Consider the following 14,482-nt stretch of genomic DNA (forward strand, 5'->3'; position numbering starts at 1 on the left):
ACGCCGCTTTTAGCAATGTTCCAGCAATATCATGGCGGGGGACACCAGAAATGGGCTTCACACATTGTACCCATGTCAGGAATCGAACCCGGGTCTTCGGTGTGACGATCGAACGCTTTAACCACTAGGCTACCCAACCACCCCTGTTTGATTGGCATTTTTAGAAGTTGGTAAGTAACAGTAAAGACAAGAAAATATATGGATGACAACTTCTTTTATTCTATTATGCTGTGACGATTCAGGATATCAATTGTCATGAAATAATAGCGTTGTGTAGTGGCAAAATATTTGTACTGCAATGTATTGGGAATCAGGTATCTGTATTGTGATATATTGGGAGCTAAAGTGTTTGACAGAGATCAATACTGACAGTACATGCAGATCCTATTTTCGACATACTGAAATAAATATCAGTGTCAAAGTCATCATGGTCAGTCGCCTCCATTTTGTAGTCATGGATACAGGGATAATAATGTGAGAAAAACATCATTTCCATGCTTCCATCATTTTGTCAATCAATAATGAAGGGACACATCATTTGTGAATGAATTTGTGCGTAAATTTTAGGCAAATATGATACAAATAATGACAAAATGTGTTATATATTATTTTTACCCAATTTACCGGACCAGAAAACATATTGCAATACGTATCCTTTGTCCAAGTCAACATGGTCAGGTGCCACCATATTGAATGTTTACAGGGAAGATAACAACGTGAGAGAAATATCTCTTCCGCGTTTCGTCAATCAATTACAAAGGAACACATCATTTGTGAATGAATTTCAGTGTAGATTTTAGGTTAAATGATTAAAATAATAATGAAACTTTTTCTGTATTTTTACCCAATATAAGAGAACAAAGAAAAAATATTGCAAGATCTATCATTTGAAACTCATATTGCAATAAACAAGTACAGCAGTAATGCCTTGCAATCCTATAAAATAATAACATTATTTGTTTTATTTTAATACCATAGTTAAATTATGCCTCTTGACATCCTCCCAATTTTTCAGCTTATTGCTTAAACCATTTTACATAAGAGTGAATGAGTGAGTATTGTTTGATGCCGCAATATTACAGTAATATCACGGCGGGGGACACCAGAAATGGGCTTCACACATTCTGCCATATGAGGAATTGAACCCGGGTCTTCAGCGTGACAAGCAAACTACCTGGCTACCCCACCGCCCCTTTTACAGAAGAAGACAAATTAACGAACAGAGTAAAACACAATATGATGGAAGAGGGACAAAAGGACAAAGCCAAATTAAGCCTGAGGCACAATGGTCCAGGTGAGCTAAGAAGCACTGATGAAGTATATCATCAGAATCTAGACATTTTCCATCATCCAGCTCTCATTCCCATGTCTCTTACAAGTCAACATTTCAGTTCTAATCTCAAACCTTTCTTTCGACATGATATTTGTTCTGTCTGTATTTCACAATAAGAATGATCACCCCAAATCCATACGTCCCAAATTTCTGGACAACCTGTGATGAGAACCGGGAAAATCTATCACTTCCTAGAACCACAGTAATCCTGATGCACAAGAATGAATACATCGCCATTCATTGCCTCCATTCACTGTCTCGTAAAGACCCCTACATTTGTTGACAAAGAAAAGACAATCAAGGTAGTAGTCCACAAATCAAATTTGTTTTCTGGACAAAAGATTCTTTGCAGGGATTATTTTCAAATCAGAACAACTGAGAAATATATTTATGATATAGACTCTGCTAATATGCATAGGAGATCCATTCACAAGAACAGGATATCTATTATGATATAAAAATAGTGATTTTTGATTAGATTGTGTAAATCTAACTCGGAGGTGATGGAGGAGGACATACGAGACAGGAATAGCCGTCTCGTTGGAAATAGGGGATTACACAACAGAAACCTTGAAAACTGTCTCCGTGTCATGAGCCTCAGATGTTTGTCCTTGTAAAAAAAGCAAGAAATGTAAAGAGATTGTTGTTTTGTCAAAATATAAATAAAAAGAAGAAAAAATGTTAGATGTTTGTCCTTGAAAAAAAGCAAGAAACGTAAAGAGATCGTTGTTTTGTCAAAATATAAATAAAAAGAAGAAAAAATGTTAGATGTCTGTCCTTGTAAAAAAAGCAAGAAATGTAAAGAGATCGTTATTTTGTCAAAATATAAATAAAAAGAAGAAAAAATGTTTTTTTTCTATTTGCATCCAGCATCATGGTCAATAAAAGAATGTATAAAACAAGATATAAAATTGGTCCAATATAATCTAGTTATTAATGGAATCATCTTTAACTTAAATCCACATACCTCAAACACAGCTGGGCTGGTATCGCTTTCATCCTGCAACAAGTCCTCTGTCTCCAGAACTTGGCATCAGCAATCAGGGAAGCTTCTGGAAATAACAAAGAGAATTTGAATAAACACCGACACTGAAAAAACAGAATCGCATCATAATAACAATACCCATGTCCATTTGAGTTTACATCTGGTAACAAAGAAATTTGAGAATCTTGATCATCTGAAATTTGTGGGAGTGAATGTTGTTTTGCTCCATAAAGCTTTGTTTGCCTAGTTTGTTGTTTAACGCCGCACTCAACAATATTCCAGCTATATGACAGCGGTCTGCAAATAATCGTGTGTGGACCAGACAATACAGTGATTGATAGCATGCTCATCTACGCAATTAGGATACCATGACATGCATCAACCAATCAGCAAGCCTGACCACCCGATTCCATTAGTTGCCTCTTACGGCAAGCATAGTCGCCTCTCACGGCAGGCATGTGTTGCTGAGGACCTATTCTACCCCGGATCTTCACAGGTCCCATAAAGCACTAACACCTTTTCATATCTAAAAGCAGAAATAAAATATTTCACATGGATGCATTTTACTGATGTTGATGTTAAGATGTTGATGTAAGAAGTAGGAAACAAGTACAAAGTATGAAACGTGGATTGAACAATCACATTTACGGATCGTCATGAATCAGATGTGTAAAAGCGTACCTTTGTGGGACATTGTAGAAGACAGGCACCATCAGACAGCCAACGCTTGGCCATCATGGGCATCGATGTTGAATTCAGTCACATCCATTTTCTGCTTGGGTAATGGCCATATTGTGCTGAGGTCACATCTATTGTGTTGAGATCAAATCCATGTTGTGCTGAGGTAACATCTATTGTGTTGAGGTCAAATCCATGTTGTTTTGAGGTCCACCCATGTTGTGTTGAGGTCTTTGTTGTCCACCAATGTTGTGTTGAGGTCTTTGAGGTCTACCCATGTTGTGTTGAGGTCTCCGAGGCCCAACCATGTTGTGTTGAGGTCTCCGAGGTCCTACCGTGTTGTGTTGAGGTCTTTGAGGTCCATCCATGTTGTGTTGAAGTGCATCCATGTTTTGTTGTATTTTTCATAAGTGTGACATGCTTCAACTTCTGAGACATCAGCCCAAACCGATTGTTTCAACAACACCATTGAAACATGATGAACTCATGGTTTCAACAAAATGGGTTTCAGGCTGGTCAGAAAGCTGATGTGTCTTTGTAACTGTGTTCGAGTTTGTGTCATAAGTGAACATAAAACTACAAAGAAACGTGAGAGATCATACAAACAAAAAAGTCTTCTAGTCATGTCACTCGATCACAACATCCTTATCAATACCTAAAAACTGACAGAAACGAAAACAATTAAAGCCATCAACTCTCCATGGCAACAGGCATCTGGAGAGGAAAATCGAGATTATTATTCAACTTAATGCCACATACCTCCAGCAGGTGTGCTGTGACCGGTCTCCACAACACTTCGACACGCGACAGGTTCACCAGACCCGTCTCCAGAAGCTTGGCAACAGCAAACAGGGAAGGCTCCTGGAAATAACAAGTAGCTGAATAAACACCAACATGGAAAAACAGAGTGAGTGAGTGAGTTGGGTTTAACGCCGCTTTTAACATTATTCCAGTCATATCATGGAGTGTCAGCTTAATGTGGGAGGAAAGCCCGAAGTGATGCAGGTCTTAGACGCTTACCACTTTGGTGAAACCCACGAGCACGGGAATGGTGCTGACAAACCTAGAAACATAATCGGGGCGAACCGGGATTCGAACCCACAATCATAAGTTTCTGGCATGCCCAAGGGACGCAAGTTTGCACAGCGAATCGCGACTGGGCCACCTGTGCCCCCTTGAAAAACAAAAGTGCACCATAATAACAATCTGATTTGAAAGTCATGAACAAATTAGTGTGTCATCATTGATGGGAACATGGCTGTGAAATTTCAGCTTTATTGGTCAAGTGGTTTCTAGGGAGATGATGTACAATTTCATCAAATTCTAACATAAAATGGCTGTGTGAAGATGCTTCAGCTCTCAGTGTGGTCAAAGGTCAAATCAAATTTGAAAATATCGCAGAAAACGGAACATATATGTTAAGCCCCACTATTCACATGTACCGAATTTCATGACATTTTGAAAAAAAATGGCCATATAATATGGCAGTAAATTATTCGTGACCAACTCGTGTTATTCCGGGATAAGCCACATAGCGACTTGTGACCCTCTCGTGGCCATATTTGCGACTGGGTTTCGTTTAAGCGCAAATGGGCATAGTTAAAAGAATTGTCAACTCCTTGCGTAATAATTCACGTAGATTTCCCCCACATCATATATTCTCCAGATGCTATTTAAACACATGGAGACTTAAAGTATTTACACAGCATAATTGAAAATGTATCTAAGGGTATATGTTAGAAGCAAGACAGGTGTAAAATGAAAAATTATTCCTTGAGGTGTTCTTTGACCGAAGTCATACACGCTTCCTGATTTGCTTGGCATATTTTCACACATAACATTCATCGATAGGGGGACGAGTCTTCTTGCAGGTTACGAAAAAGGGACGAGTGGTGTCGAACGGGCAGTAACTAGGTTTGTCAACATGGCTGCCATGGCAGGCATGATTCAAATTTGAACCTCTTCCCCAAAAATTTGGGGCGACATTGGTAAGAACAAGATGTTTCATTGGTCCAATGGTTTTAATGGAGATGTTTACGACGGATGGCATAGACACAGGCCATGACATCAGCTCACTTGACTTTCAGTCAGGTGAGCTAAAAGCTAAACACTAGTTGGTAATTTCAAATGACTGTGTTAAATACACAAACCGATGAGCATAACACTTCAATCATGACATCTAGGCATTTCTTTACAAACACATAATACACATATGATATTCTTATTTTTTTCATTACCATGGCAACAGAAGTTGACTTTTGAAAATTCATAAATTAGAACAGGACTTAATATGATCTCAATTTTCCTTATTTATGCATTCTGGTTTCCTTGTTATAGTAACACTGACAAACAATAAAACAACACTTTCACACTCATTGACAATTCATGTTCATTTTTGTCAAAATTAACTTCACAGCTGCATCCTGAGATGTAAGGATCATGAGAAACATACAAAACAACATCAGCATCACAATACTTGATGCAAATAGGCATAACACAATGTTGAGTGAGTCAGTGATCTTGAGTTGGGTTTAACACTGCTTTGAACAGTATTTCAGTTCTATTACAGCGTGTCAGCTTGAAGTAAGAGGAGAGCCCAGAGACAAAAACGTTTTCTTTCTTTGTTGTTTAACGCCGCACTCAGCAATATTCCAGCTATATGACGGCGGTCTGTAAATAATCGAGTCTGGACCAGAAATCCAGTGATTGACATCATGAGCATTGATCCATACAACTGGCATACGATGACATGCATCAACCAAGTCTGACCACCTGATCCTGTTAGTCGCCTCTTACGACAAGCATAGTTGCCTCTTACGCAAACATAGGTTGCTGAAGACCTATTGTACCCTGAATCTTCTAAGGAGTCAGACTTTTACCAATTTAGTGAAACCCACAAGCACGGATATGATGCTGACAAACCTAGAAACGTGATCAGGGTGAAGTGGAATTCTAACCCATGTTCATATGTTTCTGTCAGACTGAGGGAACACACAACTACACAACAAGCTGTAATGCTTAGAACCTTTCCCCAACATAACTCAATACACTACTAGTGGCTACACCACAAAGCCAAAGAGAAGCCAAAATAAATCAAAATTGGAATGAGACAAAAACAAAAAAATACTTCTGAAATCAGGTCTTTGAAAGGCCTTTAGAAGTGATACACATAAGGAAGAGAATATATATATGTCGACTTCTTTATTATGACTTGTATTATTATAAAGAAGTTGACATCCATATATCCTCTTCCTTACTTCTGAAATATTAAACTGCACTGACATTTAAAATTTATACCAAAATATCCTTTCATTCACTAAATCTGCACATATTGGATATCAACATTATTTCATACCCAGTAACCTCCAAATGCAAATAAAGATGACAGCAAGTTTGATAAATGAATACTTTAAACGAAGGCTGTCACATGAGTCTCTCCAGACATGTTTCTAGGATCATATATATCTTTTAATCTGTAATTAGTAACTAACTCATTAGATATATTATATCCAACTTAAAGATTTAGGAGAGAAAAGAATAGAAAAAAAAAGAAAAAAATATTTTGCCAAGAAATACATGTACACATATGAAAGAAAACATGTAGAGAAAAAGTTCCATTGAACCGATGAATAAAAAGAAAAAATCCAATAGAGCCCAAATTATTTTCCAAATAATATCAATTACTAAGTCACTCTTTGCTTTTCTGTCAACAAATGGCAAAACCTGGAACATGAAATGAGATATTGAAATGATACATGACATCACCAACACGAGCCAGGGTACAAGAGGCTGCGTTATAAACGATCTTACATAAAAAAAATGGACCAATGGCTAAAAAAACCAATTCAGATGTCGTTTATCATCTTCCAATTAACCCCTTCGGCAATCCATCATTATTTCCGCTACTACAGACACATGAAGTGTTGCATGCATCCATGAAATAAAGTTAACATGTACAGATACTGGAAAACCTATCTCGTGCCGTCTCCTATTGCTGGGGAGTGAGGGACTCCCACAGGCACACAACATGAAACAATGTATGTCAGACTCACTGGGGAGCTAGGTCAATGCCAGTTATTGGTTTTCCAGTACAAATATACCTTAAAAACCATCAGTTGAGAGATGGATGTTTTCTCTTGATGGTACCTCCCAAATTTAAACGCGCTAATCATCTTGTTTTTTCGTACTTGCCTTGGGTAAGTTTCAAGTAATTAAGCGTCAGAAATTTGAAGCATTTTGACACAAGTGATAAGATCGAAAAAGTGGGTTAGTAAGTTCATCCAGTTCTTAAACAATTATCTGTTTGCTGAAAGACTCATGTGTCTGTGTTTCTGGATTCTAAAGCTTAAGAGTACAAAGGTAGATATTATTTCTTGATCAACACTGAGGTGATGAGTGAATGTAGTTTTACGATGTAACAAGGATAAATCATTGATCTTAGACCAGAGGTGAAGTGAGTTGAAAAGGAGTTTAACGCCGAGTTCAAGATTGTTGCACTTTTATCACGACGTTTGTGTGTGTTTTCAAACTGGGTGCATAGTGAGTGAGTGAGTATGTTTTTACGCCGCTTTAGCAATATTCGAGCAATATCACAGCAGGGACACCAGAAATGGGCTTCACACATTGCACCTATGTGGGGATCAAACTCAGGTGTTCAGCGTCATGAGCGAATGCTTTAACAACTTGGCTACCCTGCCTCCCCACTTGGGGGATTAAAACTTGCAAATACTACAACAATACACATTAATTATATACAATTATTAATTATAAACAGACACATGTCAAAACACAAACTATAGGAAGCTCTTACTGGTAAATTGCAATATTGTTCAATGTAAACATCTATATCTTGTTCCTTATGACATGAGAATATGGTATTTAATTACAAAGGCACAGAGGGTTAAACATTTAGTTTTCATAAATCAAAATGTGGGCCAAATTACTGTTAAATCAAATTATTTCAAATAGCTACTTGCATTTCAAACTTGTTCACCACAAAATATTCATTCCACAAACTTGAATATATCAAAATACCAATTAACATTTTTAAACTAGACTGTAAAATCTCCTTCCGACATTAATACTCCTTCAAACTAATTTTGAGATTTATTCAGATTATGCCGCCTACTTCCTTTTCCATTTATTTTTGGTTAAATTTGAAGAAAATTGGAGCCAAACTTCTTCTTTCTAGCTTCCAAGGAACAAAACACCCCATTCTTCATTTTCCCACTTCCTTCACTGTGTAAAAGTGATACGTTCTCAACCTGTAAAGAAAGCCCACCGACTGAATACCCCTTTAGAAGAAGTTCTACATTAACTTAGGTCCTTGGGCGTCCACGAGATTCATTTTGAATTTTTCCTTATTTTTCGTGAAATTAATGGTTCCAGGTCGGATGTGGAATCAGTTCCTGTTTACAGTTTATTGTATTCAATGTTCTCTTGGGTTAGTCCCATCAATCATCTACATCATCCATACAAATTTTCATCTTTGCCTTTTTTTCACCTTCCTGATCCCACAGGATTCAGTGACAAGAAGACGCGATTGGGCATTTTGGTTAGAAATTATGAAATATTGTCATTAAAATTATCTGGACATGTCCATATGATTTACGATTGGTATTTTTTCTTTCTTTCATGTTTGTGGTAATAAGATGATCAATTACTGAAGAATGTCCACAATGAGGGAAAATGCAGCCTTTTCAAATTTCCATATAAAATCTAACCATGGACAAGTTCGGGACAAAAGATGAAACTTTCTCTGAATGTTTGAACTGCTCTACATCAATCACTGAAGAATATTACGTCATGAAAAACTTAAATTAGAAATTAGAAAAATGCTTCCCGAAAAAGTCTATACTATCAACCTTTTGGACACATTTGACATTAAACAAAAAATGGAATTAAAAACTCAACTGATGATGCTACTGCAGTAGTTTGTTTCATTAATCATGAACATAATTCGGAGTGTCTATTTTAGCCTTGTGTGTCATTTAAACTGGACTCGAAATTAATAGAATGGAGACATCATTATCGAGGAAATGACCAACTAACCTATATATAGCTTATTAGTATTTTCCCCCAAACTAAACTATAGTTAATAATGATTACTATGTGAGGTGAAATGGGGTTTAACGTCGCGTCGCAAGATTATTGCACTTATATAGCGATGTGCATGTACGTGTATGTGTGGCTGCTTGTACTAGTCCAGACTGATGCCGATTTATAGTGCTAGCTCACTGAGATACCATGCCGCAGTTTAAGATGAATACCCCACTCAGACACAGCATACTGACTCTGAGCCGACCAGTCCTTGTTTTAGCCCCTTAATACCAAGCGCCAGACAGGGTAACAACAAGTACCATCTTTTAACATCTTTTGGTATGACGCGGTCGGGGATCGAACCCCAGACCTTCCGCTCTCCGGGCGGATGCTCTACCACTAGACCACGGAGGCGGTCAATGATTACTATGAGTGAATGCATAGCGAACTGCCGCGCCTTAGATGACTGGGCCACCTGTGACCCCTATAATAATTATAGCTTATTGTTATAGTCCTTATGGTTAATCATTATAGGTTTTATTTATTTATTCATTTTTAATTATCTTTTTCATTTTCCATCATATTATATATTTCAATATCATACATAGAGTGTGCATGGATTTATTGTGACATTATTGGCATGTTTGTAGCATGGACAGATCATTTTTCAGTTATACAGAGTTTCTAAAAAATACATGTAGAGAAGACCAGAAGGCAGGGAAACTTGCATAATAACAATTTGAATATGCAATACATTTTGTAATTTCATAATATCGAAGTATTTCTTTTTGAATTTGTAAAAGGATTGGTTCGACTTTTTTCTGTTAAATGTGTACAGCATAGATTTTGTTACCATAATTACTGCATTGAGTGAATTGTTATTCTTCTCTTTAAATCCAAACAGTATGTGTTTTAAAGCTTATTAGTACTTTTCCCCCAACTAAACTATAGTTAATAATTACTAAGAGTGAATGCACAGCGAACTGTGGCGCCTTAGATGACTGGGCCACCTGTGCCCCAATAGTAATTATAACTTACTGTTTTAGCCCTAATAGTTAATTATTATAGGTTTTATAGATTATTATTATTATTATTATTATTATTACCCACGGAAATGACTCACACACTATCATGAACATTGGGTATTGATACCTTTCTCTGAGTATTACTCCACAGGGTCAATACATTGGGCATTCTTAAATCAATAATAACCTGATAACAATTAAAAAATATTTCTGCTTCAAATTCTGATACGTGCATTAATGCTGCCTTCCTTCAGTAAATAAAGATCTGTTCACAAATACAGGTACGCAAGCTGAAAAGGCTATACTAGCTAATTAGGCAGTGTTGTCATACTATAGTGTTTAGAAATTTGTCAGGCATATATGTATGCAAGCAACTCAAAATAAAGTGGGTAAAGATGATTTTTTTGCTTATTTTACACAAATATGCAGCATATCTGGAGGTCTGTGTTTTTTTAAGTATTTTTTTCACTGCACAACTCGAACTGTACAGAGTATCGGGACTGTTTTAAAAATGTTTTAAGTTTGTTTGCTATTCAGTGACAGACTCAGCAATATGCCATGTTTCGGCAGCTTGACTCCTGAGAGTTTCTAAGGCTTCAGTCCTGCCCCACACTGAAGCACATGTACCACATGTGGTGTCTCCTTAGGCAAGTGACTATGTTCGAAATGTGCCTCTGTTCACCAAGCAGTGAATGGGTACCCGGTAGGATGAGATGGTTACGTGACTTAACCTTTTAGGGTGTCATAGGCAGCTTGGTTTGTACACTCCCTAGGGAGCTGAGAAAGAAATTATTATTCCAGTAATATTCTGTGTTGGACCTGACACCCAGTAATCTACACTGGTTGTAAGAGATGACTGAATGGATCGGGTGTCATGGTACCAGACGATGTGGATCATCACTCATGATATCAATCACTGGATTTGGTACAGGTCGCCATCATACAGCTAGAATATTGCTGAGAGCAGCAGTAAACAACACACAAACAAAGAAAGAAAATCCTCTCATATCAGACAAGGGTCCACTTGCACAAAGCGATCTTAGCGCTAAGACTGTTGTAAGCCTATGCTGAAGTATGGGAGTTACGATCATCTAAGCGCTAAGATCGCTTTGTGCAAGTGGGCCCAGAAGCCATTGATAAACAGTTATTTAACTTGTGTGTTTCATTGAAACAGAATTGGTCCACAAATGATGAAATCTTCGAAAAATTCTGCCTTTCGTATATATCAATGAACTGGCACCAACAATTCCAGAAACCTGTGGCTATTTGCTGTCTGAATAAAGCCTTGCTTAGAAAGCCAGACAGAAGATGGAGTTTTGATGAACAACACAAGATATCATGCCTTCATTAATGTGAGTGAGTGAGTATGGTTTTACACCGCTTTTAGCATTCCCGCAATATCACGGCAGGGGACATCAGAAATGGGCTTCACACCTTGTACCCATGTCGGGAATCGAACCCGGGTCTTCGGCGTGACGATTAACGTTTTAACCACTAGGCTACCCACACGCCCCTCATTAATGTGAAATCCACTCCAACCAATCAATCAATGTCACTATTCATCGACCCGTTAAACCCCATTGTACATCACCTGATCTCAGCCACAAAGACATGTCCCATTTCACCAGGGCAGGTCATGGTAACCGAATGAGGTTTAACTCTAACCTAAGTGTTAAAAGATTCAACATGCCTGTCACATCCCAATTCTTTCTCATTGTTTTGTTTATTTCAAGGGCCATTTCTAAGTAGTTTTGGTAATTCTTTCTTTAGGCATTTCTTTATCTAACATACGACTTTGTTAACTTCCAACACAGGTGAAACTGTATTACCGTATTCGACGTAATAAGCTCCCAGGGCGCTCTCAAAATTAGAAATAGGGGGCTCTTATTAGAATATAATTTTGGTGAGAAAAAAAACAGAGTTGAAAGATTGTAAATTTTGTGGTTTATGCTGACAGCCTGAAATTATATAAAAGAAGAATCTGTGTGTATTATACACGATAGATATATTTTCGAGAATTTAATTGCCCATATTTAAGGGTGCATATAACGCACGAGTGCTTATTATACACGAACAAATAAGTCTCGTGTACATTGATCAATTGGAAAGGGTGCTAATTGGGATTGTTCACTTGCCAATAAATTAGCAAATATCGCCATGGGCGCTTATTAGAGCGGGGTGCTTATTACGATGAATATGGTAATCAAATGCTGTGGACTTTTTCACTCACATTTTCTAAAATTTCCACACAGTATTCCGTGTGATTATGCTACCATTTGTCCAGTGAGAACCAGTTTGGTATTTGGGCAACTACCACAGAACAAGTAGCATGATAAAATACAAATTTATCAATATTTGGAAAATGAGGGCTGACTGGCTTTGAAATGGCGACAACGCATAAACAGTAAGGGTTACAGGGAGGATTAACTGCCCATGTGCCAGTTATGTAAACAAAAAGGATGCTGGGAAATGATATTTACAATAATAGAAATTATTGCTAATAAAACACTAAGGAAATAGCCTTATTTAGATGTACAAGAAAAATGGTAATGTTAAAAGACACACGTTATTGAGTAGGAATTTATGGGAAGGAAAATACGAAACTGAATGGTTAAAACAGGAAGCTGGATAAGATACAAATTACGAATGATCAGGTCGATGGAGGGAATTTAAAGTTTTAGGAGGAGATAGGTAACGAGAAGAAAAATAAATATTATGGTGCAAGATGAGGTAGAAAATGATGAAGTAGATATGGATTAGAAATTTAAAAATGAATTCTTGATAATTGAAACGTGTGAGGTATACGTGACAAGGAATAGAATAAAATATACATGAATGCTATATGTGAGTGAGTGTGAGTGAGTTGGGTTTAACGCCGCTTTTAACAGTGTTCCAGTTTTATCACGCCATGTCAGCTTCATGTGGGAGGAAAGTCTGAAGTGATGCAGGTCTCAGATGTTTACCACTTCGGTGAAACCCACGAGCATGGGTATGGTGCTGACAAACCTAGAAACATAGTCAGGGCGAACCGGGATTCGAACCCACAATCATAGGTTTCTGGCGTGCCCAAGGGACGCAACTCTGCACAGCGAATCGCAGCGCCTTACACGACTTGGCCACCCGTGTCCCTGAATGCTATATGTGAAAATTGGGTAGAATAATATGATGAAGGCTAGACATGATATCGCTGCACAAACAATAATATTAAATTAACATTAATAATCAAAACAGTAGGTGGTTGGGTGAGGTAAAATGGAGTTTAAGGTCATGTTCAAGATTATTGCACTTTTTAGACATATTATCATGAGTGTGCTTGCGAGCGTGCATGTGTATCTGTCTCAAAGTCAGCCAGTCCTTGTTTTATCCCCTTAAGCAGCCCTTAAATTTGCACCTAATTTGGTCACCATTGTAATCCATTTTCGTATTTTGCGATCATTTTTTTCATGTCAGTCACCAGCTTGAGCCTGGTCGTAACTTGAGTTTTGCGACTAAAATAGGTTTGGTGATAAAATTGACAATGTGATGGAAGCAACAGTACAAAAAATCTATATCGGTAAACAAACTCGTCTGGTAAAACGGGCTCCACACATTGATCGAAGGAAGCGCTTATAGGTTATTAATCACTGCGCTAGTAGTGTTAAGTGTTCACACAGCTGTAGGAAGTTTATGTTTGGGCATGTGCTGTACTGATCTTTCGGAAAGGTTAATAAAACATGACAGCCGATCAGCCAATGCAGGGAAAGTTTTTTCAACATTTTTTTCTAAAATTTAACATTACCTTGTCCAGAAAAATGAAACTTGATGACAAAAAACAAAGCAGATGACAAAAAAACCGATCGCCCAAACGCATTACGGCAACGGCCATGGTAACAAGATGCATGTGAGTTCCGTGCAAATTGAAATTGCAAGCTCGAAAAACCTCCCAGCAAGTAGCCAATGTATTTCAAGTCCACGTAAGGACCAAATACAGGCTCCAGCAACGGTACCAGACCACCAACACTACAGATGACCGACCATGTAGTGGAAGACCAAGGATCACCACCCGATGTCCGGATCGTCAGATTGTGCAACAGCATCTTCAAGATCGCCTTGATGTTGCTGTGGAAACTGCTCCACAGACCATGGGGACACACCAGTGACACATTCGTGTGGTCACCAGGCGTCGACAAATTGACGAGCAGACACCTCCACTGTCACAGGCCACACCGATGACCCATTCTGACACCACGTCATCGCCGGGACCGTCTTCAGTGGGCAACACAGCACCAGCATTGGCACCAGCATTGGCACCAGCATTGGCACCACGAACTCATCCAGTAAAACGGGGTCCACACATTGATCGAAGGAAGCGCTTATAGGTTATTAATCACTGCTTCCGGAAAGGTTAATAAAACATGACGGCCGATCATCCGAAACAGGGAA

General features: G+C 38.1%; 1 protein-coding gene and 1 pseudogene across 1 annotated transcript in view; both read right to left on the reverse strand.

Moving 5' to 3' along the window:
• LOC139444812 (uncharacterized) overlaps nt 1-3,117 on the reverse strand; it is a 174,921-nt pseudogene extending 171,804 nt beyond the window's left edge.
• A 569-nt stretch (nt 3,118-3,686) lies between these two features.
• Nucleotides 3,687-14,482, reverse strand: part of LOC139446261 (protein MON2 homolog) — an 84,008-nt gene continuing 73,212 nt past the window's right edge. The window contains exon 19 of the mRNA XM_071227613.1: nt 3,687-3,857. Coding sequence (XP_071083714.1) covers nt 3,687-3,857 — 171 coding nt within the window. The remainder of the gene's footprint in view (nt 3,858-14,482) is intronic.

The sequence above is a fragment of the Haliotis cracherodii genome, unplaced genomic scaffold (assembly GCF_022045235.1).
Source record: "Haliotis cracherodii isolate W230 unplaced genomic scaffold, xgHalCrac1.p SCAF_6, whole genome shotgun sequence".
Lineage (NCBI taxonomy): Eukaryota > Metazoa > Mollusca > Gastropoda > Lepetellida > Haliotidae > Haliotis > Haliotis cracherodii.